The 18538-nt window shown below is 34.3% G+C and overlaps 1 protein-coding gene across 4 annotated transcripts in view; it reads left to right on the top strand.

Annotated features, from left to right (window-relative positions):
• The window catches only part of Zir (dedicator of cytokinesis), a 41665-nt gene that overhangs the window by 12628 nt on the left and 10499 nt on the right, over positions 1–18538 (top strand). Inside the window, exons 14-28 of one of the 4 annotated variants that reach the window (XM_085955400.1) lie at positions 801–898; positions 1714–1882; positions 2432–2618; positions 3587–3743; positions 5483–5810; positions 6112–6279; positions 8786–8895; positions 11228–11409; positions 11679–11764; positions 12643–12822; positions 12948–13089; positions 14199–14404; positions 16376–16510; positions 17662–17814; positions 17950–18108. In XM_085955400.1, the coding sequence (XP_085811526.1) occupies positions 801–898; positions 1714–1882; positions 2432–2618; positions 3587–3743; positions 5483–5810; positions 6112–6279; positions 8786–8895; positions 11228–11409; positions 11679–11764; positions 12643–12822; positions 12948–13089; positions 14199–14404; positions 16376–16510; positions 17662–17814; positions 17950–18108 (2460 nt within the window). The remainder of the gene's footprint in view (positions 1–800; positions 899–1713; positions 1883–2431; positions 2619–3586; positions 3744–5482; positions 5811–6111; positions 6280–8785; positions 8896–11227; positions 11410–11678; positions 11765–12642; positions 12823–12947; positions 13090–14198; positions 14405–16375; positions 16511–17661; positions 17815–17949; positions 18109–18538) is intronic. The other 3 variants (XM_085955401.1, XM_085955402.1, XM_085955403.1) reach the window with 3 other exon arrangements.

Consider the following 18538-nt stretch of genomic DNA (forward strand, 5'->3'; position numbering starts at 1 on the left):
ACAGTAAAACCCCGTTAATTCGAAATCAACGGGACAAGAATTCAAAAAAAAAATTCGAATTACGAAATACAAAATGTATGGCTACAAGTAAAATGTGAAACTTTATTTTGTAAAATTGTTCTTAATCACTATACTGGTGGATTGTATTTGGGGTTGAATTCTGGATGCTGGGGGTGGGCGGTTTATACAGGATTCAATCCACACACTAACCTTGATGTTGATCGGATGTATGGCTCAAGCAGGTCCCGGGTTCACGCACTCACACACTAGTTGTTGCTGACTGTTCGATTATCACTCTCACGATTACACTTTGGCCTTGGGATGAAGATGATGACTTTATGATAGATGGTAGACACAACGTTCGCTCAAACCTTAGCAGATTTAGTACAATTAAATTCGAACGATAACTTCTGGCTCAGTCACTCTGTATCGCGGCGATCTACGCTCAAAACTAATGTGGATAATGACATCTCGACGGGCTGCAGGTAAACAGGTGTTTATGCCAATAAAGTTGAACAATGCCTGCCTTCTTAATAACGTGCGTGACGCACAAAGGATGATTGTGGAATGTAGGTTAGGAATTTATATGGTATTAGAGTCACCATAATTGGCCCAAATAATAGATTTTATGATTTTCGAATAATCGTGTTCGTATTAACGTGGTTTTACTGTATACATGTATATGGATAGTTTTATCCATTGATTATTGTTTTATATCAATATTGTCTTTGGACAATATTAACTGATTATTAAAGTTGCCAGATTGTGATGAGAAGTTTTAATATTATTGTCTTTTTTAGGATTCACACATGGAAAGATTCTTGATAGCCTGTGAACAAATCCAAACTGGAATAACACCGGCTCATATAGTAAATATGGAAGCTGAATTACGAAATAGGTAAATTAGTATTGTGTAATACTAATTATTGTCAATGTGTAATATACAAAAGCGGACCAAATATTCTCCTATTTATTATCTGTACGCAAGGTCATGTATATATTTAATGATTCAAACAAATTAAACTAATTTTTATAGAGAATAAGTGCCTAATGCATGGTAATATTTATTTAAACAAGTAGTAAACTTTTTCATTAATTAGCCTTTTTGGCTAAATAAGAAATATGTAACACGCACTAAGGTGACAGTTGCTGTGAAATAATTATTACGTTATGTATAAACAGAAATTAAGTAAATATATAATTTCGGAGAAACCATGATTGCCAAGTCCCGATGACCTACACAACCAAAAATGAATTATTTGCACAGAGCGTGTTGCTATTTTAATAATAAGTAAAAATAATGCTAGGAATACTTTATCGGCATTAAGTGTATTTATTCATTTAACTACTGATAAAGAAACTATTAAATTATTAAAAGTTTATATTAACTATTACTTTATAATTATTATTATACTGTTGTCATGTTAGTTCTTGTCTTCACAAAATGTCATCTATACATAAGAATCGTATATGCCCACAATTATGACGACGATGTATGAATTTACAATGTGTTTCATTGTTTTACATCTACAATAAATCCTATTTATAATTACTGAATTAATGAGCAAATATACCTTTAATATTCCAATAAATCCTGATGACTTAAAAGTAATTATTTGAAAAATTCAATTGTATTTACTGTTTTGTGCTGTAGTCTTTTTGATTAGATCTATTCTTATTCAATACTTTCTCTAAATCTTATTTGTTTTTCAGCATTAATGAACTGCCAAGTGCCGGGATTGAAGCACTCGTCAAAAGTCTGCCGGTGATTCTGGATAAGCTAATTCTTTTGTTGGTAATGCCACCAGCTCTCAATGACCAGCAACTCAATATTTCACAGGATGTCTTCTGCTCTATCACACAAATATTTACCAATATAACGGTAAATAATTTGTTTTGAAATAATCTTGAGTATTATTAAATTATTTGAATTTTGTTCATTATGTTTTGTTTTAATTAATAAAAAATGAAATCACACTAAAACTTTATAGTGCAAACATTACTATTCTCCATATTTTTGTACGGTATCGAGTCATGGACCCGAGGACAAGGGAGCGAAAGACGATTGATGCCTTAGAAATGTGGTGTTGGCGCTGAATGCTCTGTATTTCTTAGACAGAGCACAGGACAAATCAATCAATCTTCCAGAGACTCCAAATAAAAGAAACTGCTGTCGACAATGTCTGAAACGTATTTTACAGTTTTTCAGACATATGTATTGTTCGGCATGAACCAGAGGAAGAGCGTCAGTGCTAGTCTAGTTTAAATATCTATTACAACCAAATTAACTAAAATTGAAAAGCCGATTTCGTAGAATCTATTATTATACTGTTTGTGTGAGTATTTTTAGCGTCATAACATATTCTTTGACACCAACACGATAGCTTTTCCAATAACTTTAATTTATGTAAATGTAATGGGAATATTACAGAATATGAATGACAGAAGCACATGCGACTTCCATGGCCGCAGTTCCTTGCTCGGATCTTACATTCAATTCCAATGTCTGGTGCCTCGTCCGGCAAAAACCAATCCGCCATTTACTTGCACACATCCTCGAAGCCCCACTTCAGAACTCAGTTCATCTTCACCGTTACAGATGGCTCGTAACAAATCAGGTGTGTATTATATCTTCTGTCAAAAGAATACATTTCAACTACCTCTTGGAATAAGACACTAACTCAAATAATATGTTAAAACATACATAATTTGAAAACACTTCTGAGAAATATATAATCAATAGAAAAAATCTTTTTTGAAAAAAATAGGACACCCAGCAGGAATCGAACCTGTGTCTCTCGAGATTTGCGCCCACGCACATTGACCACAATGCTATTTATAGGCATCTTATCTAATTGCGACGAATTTTCCTTAAGTAATTAAGGTAATTAATACCTACCTTGATTTAAAAATTCAAAAGCCGATTGCCGTTAGTAACTCAATTTAGAAAGCGCTTCAGAGACTATTGTTAGGACCATTAGTTAAGATTCGTCGCAATTAGATAAGATGCCTGTAGTGTTGTGCCCATAATTTTATTTTTTATTTAATAAATAATGATATCCATGATTTAAGAACACAACATTCTTTATTTAACATACATAATTTCGAACAATCTCAGAAACATACATAGAAAAATATTGTACCAAAATAAATGAGGCTTGTACCCATATCCATTGCAATCCAGGTGATGAGCTTTACCGTTTAAGCTACCGATACAATTACTAATCATGCGGAAATTTTTTATCAATTATGCATTTGTGGTGTTATTTTAAATTAAAGGAATTGTATCAGTAACATAATCACTAAATTAAAATGGATTTGGGTTAAATTCACATTTTTTTCTAGGATTTTTTCTTATATGTATGCCTCTGAGGTTGTTTCAAATTATTTATGTTTAATATAATCACGTTTCTGTAAGTGCTGATGAAAAGTGTAAGACACATGTATTTCTGGATTTTTGTGTTCCATATTTCATGTAAATTATATCTAATGGCCAACTAATGCAAACGCGCCAGTCGCGTTGTCTGCACTAAATGAGTTAAAACACTTAGATAATATAATATATGTTACCTTTCTTTCTCTATAGGAGAAATGTTTGAATGGTGCTCGAATCTTGCAGGTGGAACCAGTATGACGCAGAGTTTCACTCCTGGCAACACTTGCAAGGTACTCCATGAAGAATTGTCTCTTCAGTGGGTGGTCGCCAGTGGAAATACAAGAGAATTAGCAATGCAGAATTCATGGTATGCTATGCCCACATCGTTCTATCTCGTAGATCATAATATAAGCATCGCTGTTAGAGATAAAACGATATCCAATTTGAGATACACAGACAACAGTTTAGTTATGCGTTGATGTCGCTGTGTTGAATCCTACAACTGAATCAAATTCAGATTTTTCTTCCAGTCAATCATGTTTAGATCCAGTCCATGAACCCAATAGATTGAGCAGAAGGTTGGTCACAATCCATTAAGGGGTCGTCCGTATATGAGTTCATGCCCTAAAGGAGAAGGAGGTCTGATACAATGCGATGATTTGTGACGAAATTTGGGTTATAGAAATGTGATGTCATAAATCCAACAAGTATCACATATAAACTCATTTTTTTTCTGAAGATAAATTAATATTCTATGAGGACATTATATTGAAATTGACCATTCTCAACTAATTTTTTTTTTTTTTAACAAATGGGGGAGGGCTTCAAAAGTATGATGTAATTAAAAAGGGGGTAAAAGACTTGTGACGATAGAGGTGGTCAAAACATACCAAAAATCGTGTGACATTATTTATAGATAACCCAAAATAACTAAAAGCCAAATTAGTCAACTTATGGTTCAAATATATTATGATCACACTATGTGCTGCCACGTGATGTCACAGTAAGCTGCCGCTACGGGAATAATGTGTGTAATGTCGTTTTACTTGGTGTTTAAAATGTGAATACATGTATTAATTAAGGCGCTAAGTACCAAAAAAATAAAAACTGACATTTTTATAGAAAAATGTTCTACATACCAACGCCAATAACGTCAACTATAGTCTAAGTGCCTCAAGCAAGTCAAAAAAATACAGCAAAATAATTGAACCTGTCGACGTTGTAAGTCCGTTAGCGTGTTTTATTTATAATGGTGTAAGTAGCACTGCAGTGGTCAACGGCATTCAATATAAAATAGCTGACGATGGTGTGTTGACACTTGCGAGTTCTTAATACCTAAAATTATAGAAGCTGCCGTAATTGCTTCACACTGTAAAACTACATTTTTCAAAAGGTCAGCTTCATGAAATTTTACTGCAATGACTCGGTATTTTGTAACTACAGGCAATACCACTTTTTGGTACTTAGAGCCTTATTTAATACACGTATTCATGTTATCTGACTGATGCTCCCCTCCCATCCTGTAGCATATTTTGAACCTTTAAACGAACATTATCAATTCCAGCATCACCAGAACAACAATGAGGTCATCTCACACGTACTGCACTGCATCGACACCCGCATGACTCAATGAACGTTTTTTTATCATTTCCTACATGCCTACACATTTCTGACTCATTTCAAAATCACGTTTTTTTTTATTTTAGTGGTTGGCACTATGTATTTTCTATAAGAATTTTGTCTATTATCTATTGTCTGCAGGTTGGGTTCTGTCCAAAATATTATCTATGGATGCAATATCGCAAGTAATAATTTTAACGTACGCACACGTAGAAACTGTTAAAATAATTGAAATTAGCATGAATAATGAATAATTATTCAAAATACTAATACTCCATCATTGAATTTAAAGAGATAGTGATTGTTCAAAATAGTCTGCGGAATGAAAAAACCATAGAATAAATTTGTCGCCATGACAGTATGCGACGTGCATCTAATGTATTTGAACCTTTATGCTCTTTGACTAAGCAGTGAGCAGCGTTATAAAGAATCAAAATTACTTTTCTATCAATTTTTTCATATGGTGTAATACAACTCTGTTTGAAGGATCCTATTTGAGCTCATGTTGAAGTCCATGGTGGAACAGCTGTCGTGCAACGGCACGTTAGATGCTCCTAGGAAGACCAGGTTCACTGACCAGTACATGGACGACATTACGACTCTCGTCACCAACATCACTTCAGAGATTATATCTCGCTACGGCAAAGTCAACAAACTCACGCAGTCTCTGAACAACAGCTTGGCATTCTTCCTGTTCGACTTGCTGAGCATAGTGGACAGGGGATTCGTGTTTGGGCTGATAAGGACTTACTATAAACAGATGAAAGCCAAGATTGCATCTCTTCCTGACGCTGCCACCCTCATACATTATAAGGTGAAAATAGAATATATAGTAAACTACAGTAAAACCTCGTTAATACAAACACGGTTAATTAAAAATTCATGATATTCGCTAAAATACGATCCTGCAAGTATAATTTTCATATAAATCAGTAACTAACATTCTACTAAAACATTCAATTAATTTAAATACATATACTTACATTATTTTACGTAATGTCAGTAATTGTGGTGGTCCCTTTTAAAATAAAAATAATAAACAAACTGTGACCATATTGAATTGGCATTAATAATTTTATTATTGTCCTAATATTTCTGTATATGTTATGTTTTAGGTGGCCTTCCTGCGAATCATATGCTCCCACGAACATTACATATCACTGAATCTCCCGTGCGGAACTCCGTACACTAGCCCCACGAGCCCATCCAGCCCCTCGCCTTCCACACACTCTTCACATTCCACACACTCTGCGCATAGCCATTCTTCAAATGTCTCTTACCAGGTTAGTATCAAAATCATGAATATATTTTTATGTGCAATTTTTTTACACTCACTGGTGCACATAGCTGATAAAGTGATACGGCTGATGTGTAACAAAAAACGTCAGCTGAGCTATATTCCCAGTCATTAATTGGTAAAAATATCTACTTTTATTCTTCACCATGTATTTTTATTTAACACGAAAACGTGAAAAATATAATGTATTGAAAAAAAAGATTGTTGAATCATTAAATGAAAACGCAATAAGATAGCTGAGTAACTGCGAAAACTGTACAATCAACATAGCTGTGGATATCAACCAATAGCGAAGGGCGGAGGTAGGTTGTTTATCCGCTATAAATAGTGCACATGAAACTTTTTCAGTCATACGTATTTGTTTTTATTGAACTAAGCTACAATAATTTACAGATAGTAAAAGCTTAAAGTAAAAGTTAAAAATCATTTAAAACCTGCCTAAACTAAACCATAATATTTTTGGTATATTTTGTACGATACGACAAAAGTGTGCACTTTTTCATTCATTTTTATTTTTTTTCATTGGTTTAAGAATACATATTACACATATTGTTGGTTCATTGTTTTAAATTCATTAAGCCCTGTCTAAACCAAACTATAATAGATAAAAAATATTATTCTATCTATAAAATATTCAAAGTTATGATTTAATTGCATAATTTTAGATATTTTATAGATAGATGAGTATTTTTTGACTATTATCTATTATGGCTTGGTTTCGCAGGGTTTAATTAAATTTTAAAAACTTACCAACACCATTTGTAAATTGTAGTCTTATTTCAATGAAAACAAATACGTATCACTGACAAAGTTTAGTGTGCACTATTTATGGCGGATCTTAACAGCCTACCTCCACCCTTCGCCACTGATATCAACAATCATAACAAACTGAAATCACCATTCGAAAGTTATGTTGCATTGTTTTATCAATATTAACCCTATCCCTGCGTATGGCATGTAAACATGCCATAGACTTTATCTCGTATTTTTGACCAAACTAGAAGAGACACTTGTGGATAATATGCTTTAAAAATTAGTTCAAACCTTTAGGTAGACATATCAGGCAACAGATCATAAAAATGTCAAGTAAAACACAAGGAAATATATTTTTGAAAAGAACACTCTTTATTCAGTCGTTTGAATCGCGCGCCATTGCGAAGACGGGTGTACTAGATGCGTCACCAGGGTTATCAAAACAAAACATTGGTCATGCATCGAAAAGTGTGCATCGATAATATTTTTATTTACCTTTTAATTAATTATTATGATTACGTTAGTGTTATGTATTTTTTCTTAGTGATCTGTGATCTCGATAGAAACATTTTGAAGATTTGTTTTTAGTATTTTTTGTCATTATAAATATATGTGAAATAATTATTTCACCCGCCAAAATGTCACTACCACATAATATTATCGAAAAAATAATGCTGGAAAATATTTTATCGATGCACAGCTCTCCAGTAAACTTGTTTGGCTTTGTTCATTGTTCCATATTTGATATTTACATTATTATAATGGGTAATAATTTTTATTTTTATGTGCCACGAAACTGTGTTAGCTCTGTTCACATGCTCATATTATGCCTGGCGATTATTCGACAGGCCCTTTGTACAATGAAAAAGCCGACGGCGCCTCATAAATTATATCATAATAGTATTTTAGCAGTGCGGTAATTATTTTTAGTGTTTTATTCTCCAAAACATCCTAATGAATAAGTGGATGACATTATTTTATGGCGACGAAAATAAATATAGGTTCAGAATTTGAAATGGTAATAAAATTTGAGTTTACGACTTACTAAATGCGATAAGCGATAACCCACTGATTATTCCACAAGTGATTTAGTAATATATCTGTCATAGACCGTAATCAACTACGGCAGCATGTACTCAACACAGCCCTGTGTATAACGAATACAAACGCGGCGAATTGCTCGGTAGTATGTGTTGAAACTGTGTATGTGAAGACTGGACAGCCGCCATTTTGAACGCGCGGTCAAAGCTTGGATATTTTTTAGCGTCTTCACTTTCTTCGATTTATTTTAGTGAGAATGTAACGAATATAGTTTATTTCTTGGTGCATTTGGAATAACTGATATATAGTTCATCTAGTAATCTATTTTTTAATTTTGGAATCGATCTGTTTTAGCTGTAGTGACCGTTTTAACAGATCACTTGACTGAAAATAAATTCCCGCGAAAATGGCTCGCAGCGAAAGGGTTAAGAAGACTATTTTGTTCATGTCATCGCCTATTTTAAAGATGTTTCACTTCTACCTTAGTGTGGTAAATCAATTAGATTATTTATAGCAACAGGCACATTGCCTCTACTTCACTATGGGTGATTACAATTAATAATATATTCAGTGATACATTACGATAGCGACTAACTGAGTTGTTTTTTGTTTTTGTGTCACGTGTCACATACAAAATCAGGTCTTGTCACTGTTCAGATTGTTCTTGAAATGAAGCCATGGCATATTTTGAATTTCAGCTTAGCAGTGGAGATAGAGGGTGTTTCTCAGAATTGAGTCCTGAATTTCGGCATCAACACTTTTTGGTTGGACTCTTATTATCCGAACTGGATGCCGTGCTGCATATTCAGTAAGAACTTTCAATCGTTGAACTTATATAAAAACATCTCACCAATAATACCAAATATGAATCTTTTGAAAGATAGATGTATTATAATATTAACTAAATATTTTTTCTGCTGAATCATTATTTTTTTAGACTCTCAGAGACTACTTGCCATACCAACAGTCGATCACCTTTGGAATGTTATGGTTCTCACCATATATCTTCTGGGTTTTGCATATTTGGTACACATGCATAATAGTCAGGGATTCCTCAAGAAATCAATACAGTTCCAGCATGAAAGTAATGATAAAAACGTATGTTTAGTTTAGATTTCGTACACCAAAATGATTATTTGAGACATCTCATGATTGCTTAAATACTTACATTTATTCATATGTGTTGGCAATGTACAGTAAAACCTTGTTAATACTAATTCCACGGGAGCGAAAATCGAGAAAAAATTCAAATTACGAAATATGAAATGTATGGGGGAAAATATAAAAATTTTGAATTTTTAGTTTTTTTTAATTTTCATTAATTTTGTTTACGATCATAGATGTACCTACCATATTTCCGATACAACTCATTCAAATTAAAATCTGTGCAAATACCATGTGTCCTTAATCCATTAATTGAAATTATCAAGTATGTAGCTAGAATTTTAGAAAAATACGAAATAGTTTTTATTTTCCATTTTACTTTCATAAAATAAGCAATTTATGATGTTTTAAGAAAAGTCTGTCACAATTTTCAATTTGTACTTGTCTTGTGATACACCCCTGTTACAGGCGGGCTTCTCCCGGTGTAAAATAATCATTTAGTAGCTCAAGTCGAAACGTAACCCTGACCTCTAGAAACGGCTTCATAAAACATCTAATCTGATTCCTTGCTCAACCACGTAAGTATTTTTTTTAATTTAAAAAGTAAAAATGATGATGGATGAAAGAGATAATTTTAAGACTAAATATAAGGATTCAAAAATAATAAATTTTGCCGCGCTTGTCGGCAACGTCCAAATTTCGACGCGCCTGCGCCAGGGTGGTCCTCGTGATTCGCCGAATCAAAGATCATACGATCAAGATTTGGCCAATCACTAGTCCCTTTTACTAATGGCGTGGGTACGAGAAGTTTAAAAAAATAAATAAATGAGTAAGCGTCCCCTTTCCGATAGGATAGGACCTGCGAAACTTATTGTTAAAACAAAATATGTAAACGTTTAAAGAAAATGTAAAATATAAGAAGACCACGTTACGAGCACGAAAGACCGTGTTTTATTTATACTCCAACCGTTTAAATTTCTTTTTTTTGTGAATCCGGGGTTCGATGGACACCTGAGCTAGCCGCTGGAACCCCGGGGATCTCACTTGTTTATCTTGTTACGACAAAATAGTGTACTTTTTTACAATTTATTGAATATTTTTATTTGCCAGGACTCAAATCATTTCGAATTAAAGGTATGGTTTTATATGAAAATAAAGTTAAAGGGACTTTTTTTTACGAAAATTTCGAATTACGACTAATGTTGAATTATCCGTGTTCTTATTAACGAGGTTTTACTGTATTACTAAACTTCTTCTTCAATCAAGTCCACCCCTGAGTTGGAACATACGGACACCACACGGTGCCTCCAAGATTCCTCATTACTCGCCAGCCTTCTTGCATTTTCCCAGGTGATGCCAACATCCCATAGTTCCGCTATATACAATCTGTAGATGGTACCTTCCGGGACCCCAGAACCTGGTTGGCTTGAAGAACAGACAAGCCAGCTTAAAATTCTCTTGGAGCATCCTTAGTATGTGGCCAAGCCTTGTTTGCTTCTTTACTCTCAGTGTGATGAGAGGTTACTTGATCCGCTCTCTTATCTCGCACATCCAGTATCCACCGCAAACATCTGTTCTCCAAGCTCAGTATACAGTTGCTCTGAGCTTTCATAAGGTACCGTGACTCACTACCGTAAAGCAGCTCTGTCAGAATGCAAGCAAAGAATTGGTGGCATTTAGTTTTAACTGAGTACACTTGTGAGTCCCAGACATTCATTGAGCTGAATATTGGTCAAGCCATTCCTATTCGGATAGTGAGCTCTGTTTTCAAAGAGCCATCTCCCATCCCCAGGTATTTAAAGCCATCGACAATCGATATATTTCCTGTCACTAATCAGGAGGAAATCTGGTTCAGGACAGGTGAGATTGCATAAAGCCTTGGTAAAGGGACAAATTTGGATGCAGCCACAATGGACAGTCTCAAATGAAATTAATATCGATTACATTGTGCAAATGCTCACTGTAGGCTTTTATGTTTTCTTTCTATGTTAAATTTATAACTATTATATCATTTATTATCTCCGCTTCATCTGTAGAAGTCCAGTATTACAAGGAAAGGCAGTATGTGCAGTTTTATCTCTCCTGACTTCACACGACTCGGATAGTCGCTTTGCACAGCCGGAAGTGAAAGCAAGAGTAGCGGCTCTGTACATTCCTCTGCTGACCATCGTCATGGACACCTATTCGCAACTATATCGAGGCTTTCTCCAAGGAAAAGGTGATACATATATTTATTTTATTTCCAAACAATAAACATGGGCGTATCTAATTCTAGTTTTGGGTATACATGGAGTAAAAGATCTATCAAAAATAGCTGGTTTTTTTGTTTGCCTATAAATATAGTTCAAATTTCTTTTATGCAATTATCGCATACATAACTTTGAATACATATTATTATATTGTAATGTAACCGTTCATTTATTCTGTGTTAAACTGATTATTTATATTTTCAATGTGTTATTTCAATATTTTCAACCTTCATTTCAGACCGTCTCCAGTTAGGGGAAGATCAAATCAACAATCTAACGTCTTACACAGGTCTTCCGTCTCCCGATGCATCTGAGTACAAAACGGTAACACATCAATTCAAACTATTTCTATAACACAGTGGCGAAGAAGGGGGTAGGCTGTTAAGATCCACCATAAATAGTGCACACTAAACTTTGTCAGTCACATGTATTTGTTTTCATTGAAACAATACTGCAATTTACAGATGGTGTTAGTTAGTTTTTTAAATTCAATTGAACCCTGCGAAAACCAAGTTATAATAGATAATAGTCAAAAAATACATTTAAAATTTAAAAAATTACAAAATGCATTGATTGGTGCATTCAAATTTTGAAATTGACCAATTACTTGAACTCGTTTAAAATTAATACCGCGCATGAATTATCCATACTAAAAAACCAAGCAAGACCGCATACAGCGGACAAGTGGAGAGTTTCGGCAATACCGCGTAAGGTCCAACTGATTTAAAAAATCATCCTATGGCAATAAATTTACATAGACGCATACGATAGTAAAAATATATTTTCTAATATAAAACAGAGAGACACAATAATCTGTATTTAAATTTATTTTTTATCTTTTTTATTGATGAAATTGCAAGGTTTTTTGTCCCTCCTGAACATTTTGACGAATGGTTCTTCCGTGGTATGGAACTTACATAGACGATAAATATAGGTAAAAAACCAAAAAAATAACCAAAACTATTATGGTTTGATTGAGGCAGGGTTTAATTGATTTTTAAAAACTAACCAACACTATCTGTAAATTTTATTGTAGTCTTAGTTATAAAAAAAAAAAAACAAATACGTACGACTAACAATGTTTAATGCACACTATTTATGGTGGATCTTAACAGCCTACCTCCACCATTCACTACTGCTATAACAGATATTTGACCTTGTATGTCAATGAAGTACTATAATTATTTATTTATTTTCTATAGCAAACCCCACGCGTTCAACTAAACAGCGAAACAACCCGAAACCTTCTGATGTGCTTCATATGGGTTCTAAAGAGCGTTGACAAAGCAGCTATAACTCGGTGGTGTGGAGAACTACCGCCCAGTAAAATCCACACGTTACTTCAAGTTCTCAGCCTAAGTTTTGCTTGCTTCGAATACAAGGTTTGTTGAATCAAATTCTCTATTCTTATTGTATTCAGTCAGACCATTTGCTGATATTAATATGTAATATGAAATAAACCAAAACTAAACATGAAAGATGAAATAATAATTGTCGTTTGAATTAGCGTGTTGTCTTTCAGGGGAAAAAAGAAATCCAACGGTGCACGCAGCAAAATGTTCGTAAGAATACCGATATCAAATCCAAACTCGAAGATGTGATTCTCGGTCAGGGTTCGGCGCGGAGTGAAATGATGATGCGACGTAAAGGTAGGTTGTTTTTATATTACGATATTTATTTAACCCGGCATTCGTGTCGACATTTATTTCTACAAACATTGCAATGTATTTTTAATGGGAATAAAATTAAATGGTGTACCCATTATCATTAGTCAAGGAACTGGAGAAAAGAACACTAAGAACAATAAATTCCATAATATTTGAATTTTGAAAAAAAAATAAAAATTCTTTTCATTAATTTCGTTTCTGAGCATAGATGTGCCTACCGAATTGGGTCATAAAATGTCAGGATTATTTTTATTACCAACATAAAATAAGTAATTTTCTAAGTCTGTCACAATTTTCAATGACTAGCTCATGAAATAGTGTACTTTATTACGATTTATTGAATATTTTTATATGCCAGGGACTCTAAAATCATTTCGAATTACGAAATTCGAATTAAAGGTATGGTTTTACATGAAAATAATGTTCAAGGGACTTTTTTTTCGGGAAAATTTCGAATTACGGCGAATTTCGAATTATCAGCGTTCTTACTAACGAGGTTTTACTGTATTTTATATCACTACAAAGAAATTTATTGTTATAATATAGGTTTATGTTGTACCCGTATTTTAACGTTGGGTGTTATGCTTTTTCATTACACGTCAACCGGATTCATTCTGCCGGTGATTTTAGTTTTGGTGCATGTAAAAGGGTGAGTTTTATTGCTCGCTGTGCAAAGCGAAGATCAGATCCCAACCTTTGTTTTATCACCGTCATCAGCCAGTGTCGAATGCCTTCCCTAGTTCCCTCCACTCTTCTCGGTCCCTAGTTCTTTTCTGCCACGTACATCCACCAAATTTTATGAGGTCATCTATCCAGCAGGTTTTAGAGCGTCCCTGTGGGCGTTTAGTGCTCCATGAGTACCACTGTATGACAGAAGTTGTCCAGTGGTTGACCACCCGCCGAGTGATGTGTCCAGCCCATTGCCATTTCATCTGCTTAGCGACCTCTATCACACCGCGTACTATTGTCTGCTTGCTTTCTCAAGTTATGTTTACGCCAGAATAATATCTCAATATCACTTGATCATGGTGAATTGCAATTGGAAATTATTATGGAAAAACACTCATTTAGTTATGCGTATTTGTTTCCAGGTTGTCACAGCACAATGAGCGGTGAAAAGCGAGAGAGGTGGCGCAAGGAGTGGGTCCGTGGTGGATCATCAGGGAATCCCCCCGCGCCCATCGGACCGCTCTCCACGCATTCAGGTCCGGCAACGTTGCCACCCACTCACCTGGAAGGAGCCCTTGCAGCCGATGTGTCACTCACAGTGCTGCATACTCTCGAAACAATTGTACAGGTGTGATATTATCTTATATACATACATAGCTTACTTAGGGAGGATTAATGAGGATTGATTTTTTCGTATTTCTCATTGGATATGTCTTTATCAACAAAAATCATTTTAGTCCACGTTCAACTCGGGTCCACCTGTCTATCTCACTGTTAATAATTGTGTGCACATCAACACTTTGTAAACTTAAAGCCTATTCTATAAGGTAGAACAACTAGTTACATTTAAATTGTACGTAAAACATTTCACCGTGGCACAGTTCGCCGTGTACTTTCTATCGGAAAGAGATGACTATACTATACGGTCTCCAATTTTATTAGATTCAATATGCACATTAATTCAATGTTCATAGCTGATATTGGCAAAATTCAAGAATGAAAACCTAACCTAACCTAACAAATAATCCAGTATATCGGCTATTTTCAAAATTTGTTTGCTGCTGGCTTCCTGTACAGTGTAAACCGACAAAATCATGTTTTATTTACACATGAATTTTATGTAAGTACTATAGGTACCACCCAAACGGACGGTTGGATGGTCTTTAATATACGGCCATATATTTCCGATACAACATTTCACGGTGAACTGTAATACGGCGAACTGCATAATGTACAAATTTCTGGACACGAGATCAACTGGGGGCATCCATAAATGTCATCACGCAATTTTCATTATTTTGACTCGCCGTCCCATTGTCACACATTATCATAAAATCTATTACCTCCATGTCTAAATTATGTCACATTTTTTTTTAACTAATTTGTTAAAAAAAACAAATTCATCAAAAATTTTATTATTCATATCTCATAAAATATTTTATTCTCAGAAAAGAAATTTTATGTATTTTATCGGTTTTGTGACCTCCTCTAACCCTTGTCACAAATCATCACATTATATCAGACCCTCTCCCCCACCCCCCATATGGCATGTCTTCGTCCCATTTACTCTTACATATTTCTTCTATGTGGCTTATGAGCTCTCGACATGGGATATCCACGATGACTTTGTTGACCCACAATATTTGCAGCATCAGTTAATGAAGCCACATTTCAAAAGCCCGCAGTACCTGTTCAAATTAAGGCCAACTATAGTAAGGCTGTGACATGACACTATATACTTCGATGGTAATGCTAGTTATTGCTAATACTTCGAATGCAATATGGTAAACTATTTGAAGAAAATTATGATTGTTACATATGTATTGAAATAAATAGTAATAATTTGAATGAAATATGCCAGTGATGGCGAACCTATTGTAATGCACGCCGATGTTTTATTTTGAAGAGAAAAAAATTACCTTTTTACAAAAAAGTTTTACAATTAAATATATTTACCTATATAATATCAACAAATAATGAGGACATAGCCATGCGTATTTTCTATTCTGGTTTTTAATATTTTTTACGAATAATATTTATCAATCGATGCACAACTGGAAATTCATGCATAAATGACAGATCACATACGCTTAAGAATAAGCATTACGTTTAGTGTAAATATATAATTGCATAGGTCGGTCCTTAGGCTTTAAGAATTCATTGATCGGGCAATTTAAATTAAAAATATTCAATTAACAAACCTAATGAAATTTATCAACAGTGATTCAAATATAATAGCTGTTTGTTATTTTGCCTCAAACATAATCGCTAAAAAACTGTTCAGTGATATATGAAAGAAGCGTGGTTAAAATGCTCCCATGATCACTTTAAAAATTTTGGAAACAAGGAAAAATTTTGGCATGCGTATGTAAAAAAGTTTGCAAACCCTGAAATATACAATCGAAAATTTATTGCAAACAGGTTACGCATTGCAATCGAATATTATCAATAACCTGCACTACCATCGTAATTCACAATTCAGTGCCATGATATAGTCAGCCTTCTGTTCAAAGGTTTCTTTCTATGTTCACGTGTTGCATCCATACCAAACCCCTTGTCAAATACGCCCATTTTTTTAATTGTGCTTTGTAATCCACAGGTGGCGTCAGCTTGGGACTCACACCACAGTCTATTTGGATTGGTTCTACGGGTTTTACTTTTAGGTCTTGCAAAGAATCAAAGCACCAATGTCCTTCAGCATATGTTCGCCACACAGAGATCTTTAGTTTTTAAGGTATGTTTTAGTACATAGCATTTCATTCCATAAACTCCTGTTATTATTCTTTACATAGCAACATCAACAAATCAAATGTTTTTGGCTAACTTGTACCTCTAAAATAATCTAAACACTTCAATAAAATTAGTTTTGAATGTACGCATGTGCTATATCGATTGGTCAGTCTATCGAGGCGCAAGTTTTAAATTCCGCCCTGTTTCATCAAAAAATCTAAATTAATATTGACTTGAGTCGCCGAATCCGTTCAAGGGTAAATAACAGATTACTAAATCCACTCTACATAGCCGACCAATCATGCGTCGACGTTTAAATCGCTATACAAATGTTACCACTACTAGCATGAACATCATCGTAAATGCACAAAACCGTTTTTCATGATTTACTCGAAACTAAAAAAACCTCCAGAGCAGGTTTAGCAACTAGAGTCCGACCCTAATAAGAATGGCCGAGAATGACAGAGTGGAGGTTTGTATTAACAGAATTTGTTTTTACGAGAAATGAATATCAGCCACTTGCTCAACCTATTAGGTCCATACTCTGACCTGTACACAAATTGAAAAACAACATGTGTACTTGTCAGAACCAGGATTTTGAACCTGGGACCAACGATGATATAGGTCGACGTTTAAGCCGTGCGGCCATCGAGGGACTGATGGCGACTAAGCGACTCATTTCATGGAGTGGTAACAATGGGTCATTTAAAAAGAAGACCTCAATTGCAGAAAGAGTTAAATTTACATTCACTTAATTTTTACTTTGAAGTTGATTTACTTTACTTGGTTACTTATGCACTAGAATGTACTCAGCCCCTTATTTCACTGCATAATTTGATCAATGTAATACAGTAAAACCCGTTATTATGAACACGGTTAATTTGAAATTCACCGTAAATTAAAATTTCATGAAAATTCATAAAATATATTATTTATAGCGATTTCTAGCAGTGTTACCATAATGTTGGAATAAATAAAACTGTTTTTTATTAAGTTTTACTGTTCTGCCATTTCATAAATCAGATTTTTTTTCTGTTTTCTGTCCTGTCGATTTAGAATTAACGGCGTTTAACTGTATGAGGTGAAGTGTAAGGTAGGTAAGGTTTCGGTGTTAGGTTATAATTAACAATTAAATTTTTTTTATTTCTGTTCTAGTTCCATTGGCTGGTGTTTGATTCGGAAACCGAGCAATGCGGAGAGTTATGTTTAGTTCTTCTGAGACACTGCGGTGCTTTGTGCGGAGCAGTGAGAGCTCATGCTGCTGCTACTCTATATCTTCTCATGAGGCAAAACTATGAGATCGGAAATGTGAGTATATATTGTCATCTATATCATTTTATGTAAATAGTGTCTCTCTGTGATTTTAAACACCCGATCAATAATATAGTCTGATTATCAAAACGTGTTTTATTCGTGTCATTCTTTTAATTTGTTTTTTTTCAGAACTTTGCAAGAGTAAAGATGCAAGTTACAATGTCGCTGAGTTCGTTAGTCGGAACAAGTGCCACATTCAGTGAAGACTCCTTGAGGCGAGCGTTAAAGACGATTCTATTATATGCCGAGCAAGACACTGATTTGCAGGAGACATCTTTCCCCGAACAGGTTGGGCGCTACTATTTTGGAAACATAGTGTTTACCTCGATTTAAATGTTTGTTTAGTATGTCAAACAGAGTTGCCAACATAGACATCTTTCCCCGAACAGGTTGGGCGCTACTATTTTGGAAACAATAGTGTTTACATCGATTTAAATGAATGTTTAGTATGTCAAACAAAGTTGCCAACATCGCATTTTTACTCAGATCTAGCATTTTTGAATAGGCAGCTAGCTTTCAAAATACGCATTTACTTCGTATTGTGTAAAATCTAGTATTTTTTTTAACATTGAACAAGCTTAAAATTTCCCATAAAAAGAATACCTTTACTCTAGATTTTTTTGAAAATAAACATGTTGGCCTTTTGTACCTGACTTAGTATTTTATGTTGAGAAATTACCAAATTATTTATTAAAACGTTTTTTAATGATAGTTCATA

This window comes from Rhyacophila brunnea, unplaced genomic scaffold (assembly GCF_057557595.1).
Source record: "Rhyacophila brunnea isolate RB1 unplaced genomic scaffold, BYU_Rbru_1.0 scaffold_5, whole genome shotgun sequence".
In the NCBI taxonomy this organism is placed as follows: domain Eukaryota; kingdom Metazoa; phylum Arthropoda; class Insecta; order Trichoptera; family Rhyacophilidae; genus Rhyacophila; species Rhyacophila brunnea.